General features: G+C 48.8%; 1 protein-coding gene across 1 annotated transcript; it reads left to right on the forward strand.

Annotated features, from left to right (window-relative positions):
• The first annotated feature begins 2067 nt into the window (after window positions 1–2067).
• On the forward strand, window positions 2068–9538 carry OAS1 (2'-5'-oligoadenylate synthetase 1). Its single transcript, XM_037133464.2, has 6 exons — window positions 2068–2326; window positions 3535–3895; window positions 4708–4892; window positions 5855–6087; window positions 6801–6957; window positions 7850–9538. Exons 1-6 carry the CDS (start codon window positions 2147–2149, stop codon window positions 7853–7855), a joined length of 1122 nt encoding a protein of 373 aa, XP_036989359.2. The 5' UTR covers window positions 2068–2146; the 3' UTR covers window positions 7856–9538.
• Window positions 9539–9614: the final 76 nt, after the last annotated feature.

Here is a 9614-nt window from a genome sequence, read left to right on the forward strand (position 1 = left end):
CCCTGATGGAAATGACCAACTCTGTTTGGTCCATGATACTGAATCAACGGCGATTCATTTCTTATGACAAATGCACCCGGGTTAAAAATAGTAGAAATCAACTAAGGCTCCGCTCCTCGTATGTAACAGGCACAAACAGATCAAAACATGGCTAAAGAACAACTCAGAGCCCCAGAGCCAATAAATCTAAGTGATGAAGAAATAGCCAAACTTTCAGGTGCACAATTCAAAATACTGGTGATCAGGATGCTCACAGAACTGGTTGATTTTAGTCACAAATTAGAGGAACATATGAAGGCTAAACTAATAGAAATGAAGGGAAATCCACAGGAAACCAATAGTGATGGAAAGGAAACTGGGACTCAAATCAAAGGAGTGGACAAGAAGGAAGAAAAAAATGACCAAACAGAAAAGGATGAAAAAACAAGAATTCAAAAAAATGAGGAGAGGCTTAGGAACCTTCAGGACGTCTTTAAACGTTCCAACATCTGAATTCTGACCAACATCAGAAGGGGAAGAGGACCAGCCACCAGTGGAAAACTTATTTGAACAAATAATAAAGAAAAACTTCCCCAATCTGGCAGAGGAAATAGACTTCTAGGAAATCCAGGAAGCTCAGAGAGTCCCAAAGAAGTTGGACCCAAGAAGGAACACACCAAGGCACATCATCATTACATTAGCCAAGATTCAAATGAAGGAGAGAATCCTAGAAGCGGCAAGAGATAAGGGGACAGTCACCTACAAAGGAGTTCCCATCAGACTGTCAGCTGATTTCTCAAAAGAGACCTTACAGGCAAGAAGGGGCTGGAAAGAGGTATTCCAAGTCATGAAATCCAAAGACCTACAACCAAGATTGCTCTATCCAGCAAAACTTTCATTTAGAATGGAAGGACAGATAAAGTGCTTCTCAGATAAGATCAAATTCAAGGAGTTCATCATCACCAAGCCCTTATTATATGAAATGTTAAAGGGACTTACCTAAGAAAAAGAAGTTAAAAAAAAGATGAACAGTGAAAGGACAGCAAACTCACAGTTATTAACAACCACACCTAAAACAAAAGCAAACTAAGAGGACAGCTAGATCAGGAGTGAACCATAGAAATGAAGATCACGTGGAGGATTAGCAACAGAGGAGTGGGAGAAGGAAAAGGGGGGAGAAGGTAGAGAAAATAAGTAGCATAGACAGTAGATAGAAAATAGATAGGGGGAAGGCAAGAATAGTAGGGGAAATATAGAATCTAAAGAATTTGAGACACATGTTCATGAACTAAAGGGGAAAATGGTGGGGGAGGGTATGCAGGGTGGAGGGGAACGGGGGGGGGAATAGAACAAATGTAATGGCATAATCAATAAAAAAGTTTAAAAAAAGTAGTCTCACTGAACAACAAAATAATATCATAGGAAGAGTATCTCAAAAATTATTAACCAGTAAGTGAATTTACTTATATTGTATTAGAAAGTTTATTCCAACTGAATCAACCTCAAATGGCCCTGAAAAATAAAATGAATTAAAATGAAAGAAAAAAAAAGAAATAAAGTCTCCAAATCAAAAGGGAAGTGTATAATATGATGCCATTTTAAAAAGAGAAAAGAAAAGGCAAGAGAACCATGAACTTCCATGTGCAGATATGTGTGTTAACCTAGAAAAATATTTGGAAAGATCCACCCCAGCACACGCATTGTGGTCGCCTTTGAGGTTTGGGGTTACAAATGGGCTTTTACGCTTCCCAGGTTTTTTGGTGGTTTTTTTTCCCTCCCTTTTTTTTTTTTTTGCAGTACATACCTACCATTGTAAAGATTGTAGGAGACCATAGAACAATTTTGTCACAACAGCCACAACAAAACTGGGAAGAAGAAAGCACCAGAACCCGGTTTGGAACCCTCATTTCTCTCAGCACAGATGGGGGTTGAACAGCAGTGTGTCCAAAGCACAATCTGAAGGAAGGCAGGAACTGGAGGCAGACTGCCAGCTCCTGGACCTGGAAGAACACTCCCCACTGAGTCTGACCTGATAAGGAGCAAGGATGTAGCTCCTCCCTCCCCCCCAGGAAACGAAACCGAGAGCAGCTCAGGGGCGGCAACATAAAAGAGAGCCGCTGCCAGTCTCCTTCACCGCTGGCTTTCCTGTCCCCGCCCGAGCATCTTGATGGAGCTCCGAAGGACCTCAGCCAAGGATCTGGACAAGTTCATCGAAAACCACCTCCTGCCAGACAGTCCCTTCCGAGACAGGGTCAATGAAGCCATTCACATCATCTGCAGCTTCCTGAAGGAGAGGTGTTTTCTCCAGGGTGGCGGCCGCCCTGTCCGGGTGTTGAAGGTGGTAAAGGTGAGCCCACCTGCCAGACTGGGGTGGGCATGACCGAACAGGCACCAGTTTCCACAGTGAAAGAGAGAGAGCTAAAAAGTGGAGGTCTTTGGGGCTGGTGGTCTCAAATTGATCCAGAAACATAACCGCAGCTTGTGGAAATAGACCCTGGGGTAAGGTCCGATGCCTGTAATTTTTTCGCAAATGTCCAGGTGAAGTTCAGGAACTTGGGCCATGTCCATTTCTGAGATAGGGGCGCTGAGGCCCAGCTCTGAGCAACAACCAGCTAATGAATGGCCAGGCTGAAGACTCACCACTTTTGCCGATTAATAAAAGTATAGATTCTGACAGAATGGTGATTACCTGAGGTGACTAGGGGGTAGGGACAGGACGAAGAGGATTAAAAAGGGTCGAATACAAGGTGATACAAGGAGACTAGACCTGGATGGTGAGCACACCATAGAGGATACAGATGCTGTATTGCACAGTTGTACACCTGAAATGTATATAATGTTGCAGTAACAATGTCACCCTTAATAAATTTAATAATAATTTCAAAAAAGAGGATGCATTTTAAAAGCAGATAGCACCTACTGGCTCTAGACCTTGAGCAAGTCACTTAAGCTCTCTGTGTCTCAGTTTCCGCATCCATAACCCCCTATACCGATTAAGTAAAGCCGCCCCGCGTGGGCCGGACCACAGTGTGGAATGATACAAGGCTGTAAAGGCCAGGGAGTGAAGAACACAGACTCCAGGACAAGGCAGCCAGGGTGTGAATTGCATCTCTGCTGACTATTAGCAGTGGCTCGGGCCGACATGTAATCTTCCCCAGCACCTGCAAGGTGGGGACTAATAACAATGGAGCCTAAACAGCAAAGTCCTTGGGAGCATCGTAGGAGTCAAAACTGGTAATGCCCTCAGAACCGTGGCTAGTGCTCACAAACGTTAGTGATGCCCCGGCGGGCGTGGCTCAGTGGACTGAGTGCTGGCCTGCAAACCACAGGGTCGCTGATACCCGACTCCCAGTCAGGACACCTGCCCCCGTTGTGGGCTGGGTCCCTGGTGGGGGGCAGTGAGAGGCAACCATGCACTGAGGTTTCTCTCCCTGTCTCCCTCCCTTCTCTTCTCTCTAAAAACAGATAAATAAAATCTTTTTTTAAAGAAAGAAAAGAATGTTAGTGATGGTTCTCATTTTACTTAGGAAGGCTCATTCTCCCCCTCTGTTTCAGGGTGGTTCCTCCGGCAAGGGCACTGCCCTCAGAGGCCGGTCTGACGCTGACCTCGTGGTCTTCCTGAGCTCCTTCGGGAGTTTTCAGGAGCAGTTTGATCGCCGAGAAGAGTTCATCCAGGAAATCAGAAGACAGCTGGAAGCCTGCAGAAGAGAGAAAATGTTCCAGGTGCAATTTGAGATCCGGAAGAACACAGCAATGATGCAGAGCCATAGTACAGCCGTGGTGCAGAGTCACAGATGGGGGAACTCCCGCGTGATACGGAAACCTCGCTCGCTCAGCTTCACGCTCTCCAGCTGTTCCTGGAGCTGTCCCCAGGAGGGGGTGGAGTTTGATGTCCTGCCCGCCTTTGATGTCCTGGGTGAGTGCCCCTAGACACCAGGGCCTCAGCCCTCTGCCCTAAGTCGGGCTTCTTTCTCTCTCCTTTCCTGTGTCTGATCAGAAATCTCTCGTGGTTTGAAAGTTTTCCTGAAACAAAGCATCCCTTTCAAATGGGGAAGAGATCTTAGATTCTCTTCTGGGGCGAGAACGAAGGAGGTCTGATCAGTCGTGGGAGCAACATGAAGCAGCAAATCAGCACAACCGGGGAGCAAGGCATTTCTTAGCCAGCCTGCGAGGCAAAGTGGTTCATCTTTCTAAAAGTGAGGCAGCCTGGGCCTGGTGTAAGGTCCACCTGTTAATTTCACCTTTTACCCAAAATGTGAGGAAGCCTCATCAAACTTACAACGAAGGGTGGGATCTCCCAGAGGGGGACACACGAAAAACACCGAAACTCTAAAAGCACCAGGAATGAAAAAGGCGCTGTTGGGGTATAAATGGTTCCCCCCCCCAAAAGGATAATTATAAGAAGGGGAGAGAGAAGGGGGGGAAGGGCATGCCAGACAGAGGGAACAGCATGGGCGAAGGCCTAGAGGTTAGAGAAGGTCCGAGTGTAGTGGGAAAAATGCAAGATGTTGAGGGTGATAGGAGAGGGCAAGGAGGACATGATCGATAAAGCAGCCAGGACAGTGGATCCTGCAGAAGCCAACAACCTTCGATCAGTGGATGGGAGAAGCGGGGACTGGAGACGGCTCTTTCAGCTGCACCACAGCCCGTGAGCTTGTCTCCCCAGAGCGACTCAAAGAACCTCAGGGCAGAGCCGACACCTTAAAGTTATGGATTCATCCCTAACAGGTCAGGTGACAAAAGACTACAGACCTGACCCCCAAATCTACGTCAAGCTCATCCAAGAGTGCGAAGGCCTGGGGAGAGAGGGCGAGTTCTCCACCTGCTTCACTGAGCTACAGCGAGCCTTCCTGAAGCAGCGCCCAGCCAAGCTCAAGAGCCTCATCCGCCTGGTCAAGTACTGGTACCAAGAGGTATGGAGCTGGGGGCGTGGATGAGCAGGAGGAGGGAGGGGTGGGGGAGAGAGAGGAGGAGGGAGGGGTGGGGGAGAGAGAGGAGGAGGGAGAAAGGAGGAGAGAGGGAAGAGGCAGCCAGCGGGTGGGCGGGAAGGGGAGGGCAGAAGGTAAGAGAGGGGAGGGGAACCAGGAGGGAGAGACAGAGCCTGAGAAGGGGGAGGTGGAGAAGGGGCCTGACTTCTGAGACCCACTACTTCATGCTCTTCTGTTCTTTCTTTGAATAGAGTGTTCCCAGTTATTTTAAAGCCTGAATTTGATCCTTCCATATCTCAAGTTTTGTGAATGTATTACTATTTCCTCTTTTTTTTTTTCCTGCTGGTCCTCACTGTCGGTGTCCTGTTTCCTTGTGCACCTGGTTATTTGCATGCTGGTCACTGTACTTGAAGTTATTGGTGAAGTCATGTGAGGTTTTGGAGTCTGTATCTTCCTGCAGAGGGAATTTTGTTTGCTTCTACAAGGCACCTGGGAACACTTCAAGTGCTTCCTCTCAGTTAATTTGCATAATACCCTTTTGAGGAAGAAGCTATCGTTACCACTCACTTGGCAGATGAGAAACATGAAGCTCCGAGTCGTCTCCCCAGAATCTAAGTCGTCCACTCAGAACCAGTCAGTGGTGGAGCCACAATTCAAACCCCCATCCATCAGAACCCAGGGCCCAGTGAGCTCCTTCCATAAACAGTGAGGCAGTACATAATACTTTAGATTTTGTGAGTCACATGGCCTCTGCCTGACCTGCTCAACTCCTGTCTTTGTAGCACAAAAGCACCCAGAGAGCCTCTGTGAATGAATGGGCATGACTTTGCCCCAAGAAAACTTGATTTCCAAAAAGGAGCCCTAAGCTGGGTTTGGCCCATGGGACATGTGCTTTATACTCAAAGCCAGACAAAGCCACTCTCCTGGTTGTTTTTCCTCCTCTGCAGTGTAAGCAGGAGCTTGGACATCCCCTGCCGCCTCAGTACGCACTGGAGCTGCTCACAGTCTACGCTTGGGAGCGTGGGAGCGGGGAAGCAGACTTCATCATGGCTCAGGGGTTTCGGACCGTCTTGGAATTAGTCCTGAACTACCGGCGTCTTTGTATCTACTGGACAAAGTATTACGACACGAACCATTCTGTTATCGGTCCATACCTGAGGAGGCAACTCCAGAAACCCAGGTACTCTACTCCCACAGGACCTAGCCCCCACAGAGATGGACCCCCCCTACCCAGCCCCGGCCCAGATACGGCTGTGGTGCCTTGGAAATGAGGAAGGGGGAGGATCCATCCGTACTGGTCACCTCCTCTCTGACGCCGAGAGGCCGCCACGGTGCGGACTGCTTTACAGAGGAGTCGACTAGAGTCCTGAGAGGTGGGGAGCTTGTCCCGACCTGGACAGAAACAAGTGAAACAGCTGAAATTTGAACTGAAATGACAGCAGCGACAGCGGTAGTAATCATTGTTCCCGGGGATGAAAAGCTTGCTATAAGACTCACACATTCTAATATAATAGCAAGAACTCTTTTCATTCTGACCGATACGTGTCGGCCTGTTACTATGCTCCCAAGCAGGTGTGCGGAGCCTTCCACATGCCTTGGCTCAGCATGTTCAACTGACCCCATTTCACAGATGAGGAAGCCAAGGCTTAGAGAGCTCCACGGACCTACCCAAGGACACGCCACTAATAAAGGGCAGAGGGGACATTTAACTCAGGCCCGTAAGACCCAAGTACAAGACTCCTTGTTCCGGGCTCACTGACCGCCACGCAGCAGGGCCCTGCGCCCTTCCTCCTACCCTGAGTCCCACGCTGTCCCAGGCTGGTGTTTTGCAGGAGCAGGCGCACCTACACGGCCCAGCTCCTCACGTGTCCCTCTCCAAATGTTGCTCTTCAGGCCTGTGATTCTGGACCCAGCTGACCCTACAGGAAATGTCGGTGCTGACAACCCACCAGGGGGCTGGGAGCGACTGGCAGGAAAGGCCAGAGACTGGCTGACTTACCTCTGCTTTAAGAAATGGGATGGGTCTCCAGTGGGCTCCTGGAATGTACAGGTGAGACCTTCTGCTTCTTCCCTGTTATTATCCTTCCCCCACCCCTCTGTCCGGCTTGGGGCATATAGCTGGCGACCATTCTTTCCCAAGAAATGGCCTCTTGCTAGAGGTCACTCACCCTCATACAGGTTCGGGCTGAGCTCCCCTATTTTACAGTAACTTTCCAGCCACATTGACCCTATTCACAGGCTTCCTAGAATGTTGACATCCTTTGTTCAGAGTTCCTATTTTAATCAATGCTCTCTTGGCCGAGGGTCACTTTAACGACTCCAGTTGGCTCATTCTAATAATAATAGTAATGGCAGCCACTGCGCATTAATATTTGCTTTGGGCTCAGATAGTGTCCTAAGCCCGTTTTCACACATTATTCTATTCAGTCCTCACAGCACCTGAGGAGGCAGGCTTTCTATTCTCATCCCAGAGATGAGAAAAGGAGGCTCAGAGAGGTGATGCCACCTACTCCAAGGCGTTCAGTGAGGGAGTGGTAGAGCTGGGATTCAAACCCGTGGACTCCACCGCTAGTGCTCATTCCATTGTGTAATCGGCCTGCCCTGCATCCCCCTACTAAGCGCCTGGCAAACAGGAGACTCCGAACAGCCGAGTGAGACGGGCATATCACGTGACTAGTAGGGGCAGAAACTCCTGAACGGGGGATCATTGCGGGCAACCCAGGAAGGGGCGTCGTGGCCTTAAGCCAGGGGCTCTGTGCAGCCTAGGCCACCCTAAGGGGGCAGGTACCCAGAGTCTGTTCGCGGACAGCCTCCCCTGCACCTGGCCCTTGCTCATGCTTCTTCAGGGAGGATCCAAGTGGCATGTCACCCAGTCCACCGTAAATGCCAAGGCGGGACGACCCGCTCTTGAATGCGACCCTGTGCTGTATTTGCACTTTCAGATCTAAGAAGGCAGCCAAGATGCCTGGATAACCTGTGCTCTCGAGACTGACAGCTCGGCTCCACGGTTCCAGGCAGCGCCCCGGACCCTTTCACCGCCACAACGCACACCTGGCAGGGCCCCCTCCCAGGTGCACCGAGCATAACCGAACCGCAGCTCACGCGTCGCCTCCCACGCGCACACCAGCCAATCCTCGGCCTGCCTGCCCCGCCCGCCCCGCCTACCCCGCCTGGCCTTTCCCCGGGAACTGTGCTAAAGGTCCCGCCCCTGAGTTCGCGTTCCCCTCGCTCCCTCCGCCCTGTGAAAAACCACGGTGCTGCCCCGAGTGGCGACTGCACCTCCTCTGTCTAGGGACCCGTGAGTATAAACCCGTTCCTTCATGACGATATTCGTCTTTAACATTAGCGAAATAATTTTTTTAAAGCCACTCCCACAGTCCCTCCCTCCGACCCGTTCAAATTTGGGGCCTGTCCCTCCAGCCTTTTCTCTGACTCTGCCTGTCCCCCCCCCCCCCCCCCGTGCATAGAGCTTTTATAAAAGTGGGGTCCGGCCTCCTACCCTCTTTTGCCACCTGCTTGGTCGGGTTTATCACTCCGTGCGAAGAGGGAAATTTTGGCACCGTGTAACGGGGCCATTGCCTTTTACCTTGTGGATAATCTGTCTGTGTTGTCTTCTGAGCGTTTCAGGATTATAAACAATATTACAGCCATCAGTAGATTTAGTTGAGTTAGTAATTAGTTGCTTAATTGGAAAGCCACATAGATCACACGGTAGTACTCATTTTAATTTTCTGAGGAATTGCCATATTGTTTTCTACAGTGGCGGCACCATTTTGCATTCCCACCGACGGTGCCCGAGGGTTCCAGTTCCTCCCCATCCTCACCGACGCTGTGTCTTTGGGTTTTAAAAATATATATATATATGTTCTGTAGTAGCCATTCTAACGAGCGAGAGGTGGTAGGTCACGGTTTTCATTTTCATTTGCCCAGTGATTAGTGATGTTGAGCATCTTTTCATAGGCCCGCGGCGGGCCATTGGCATGTCTTCTTGGGGGAAAGGTCTCTTCAAGTGCTTGGCTCCTTTTTAAAATGAGGTTATTAGTTTTGGGGTTTTTTTAATTGTTTTGCTATTGACTTGTAGGAGCTCCTCATCATTTTGAAAATTGACGCCTTCAGTTTTATGGTTTGCAAATATTTTCTCCCTTTCCATAGCTTGCCGTTCACTTTATTGATTGTTTCATTGTGAGTTTGATGTAGTCTCTCTCGCCTGTTTTTGCTTTTGTCACCGGCACTTTGCGCATCCAGTCAGCTGTCCTTCAACAGGGTCGCCAAGAACACACCCTGGGGATGGGCTATCTCTTTGACAAAAGGTGTTGGGAAAATTGGACCCTTCTATACTACCCCCACAAATCAACTCGAAATGGACTAAAGACTTGAAGATGAAATACATTAAAAGACCACCTTGTCTTAATTACTATGATCTTAAAATAACTAGTAATATCTCATAGGAAACTGTGTTCTCTCTTTTTTTAAATCAAAATCCCTGGCTTTCCTGGGCTCTATTTGTAGGTTAATTTTATAATCATTTTGTAAAGTTTCACCCAAAATCTGGGGAGGCATTTAATTGGAGTTACGTAAATTGGCTTTGGAACAATGACACCTATATAATATTAAAAATCCCAATCTGTGAAGCTGGAGTTTATTTTCATTAAGCCTTCTTGAATGACTTTATGACTAAGTTTTATCATTGTTCCCTGAATAGGTCTT

This window comes from Artibeus jamaicensis, unplaced genomic scaffold (genome assembly GCF_021234435.1).
Source record: "Artibeus jamaicensis isolate MK-2021 breed Jamaican fruit bat unplaced genomic scaffold, CSHL_Jam_final contig_525, whole genome shotgun sequence".
NCBI lineage: Eukaryota > Metazoa > Chordata > Mammalia > Chiroptera > Phyllostomidae > Artibeus > Artibeus jamaicensis.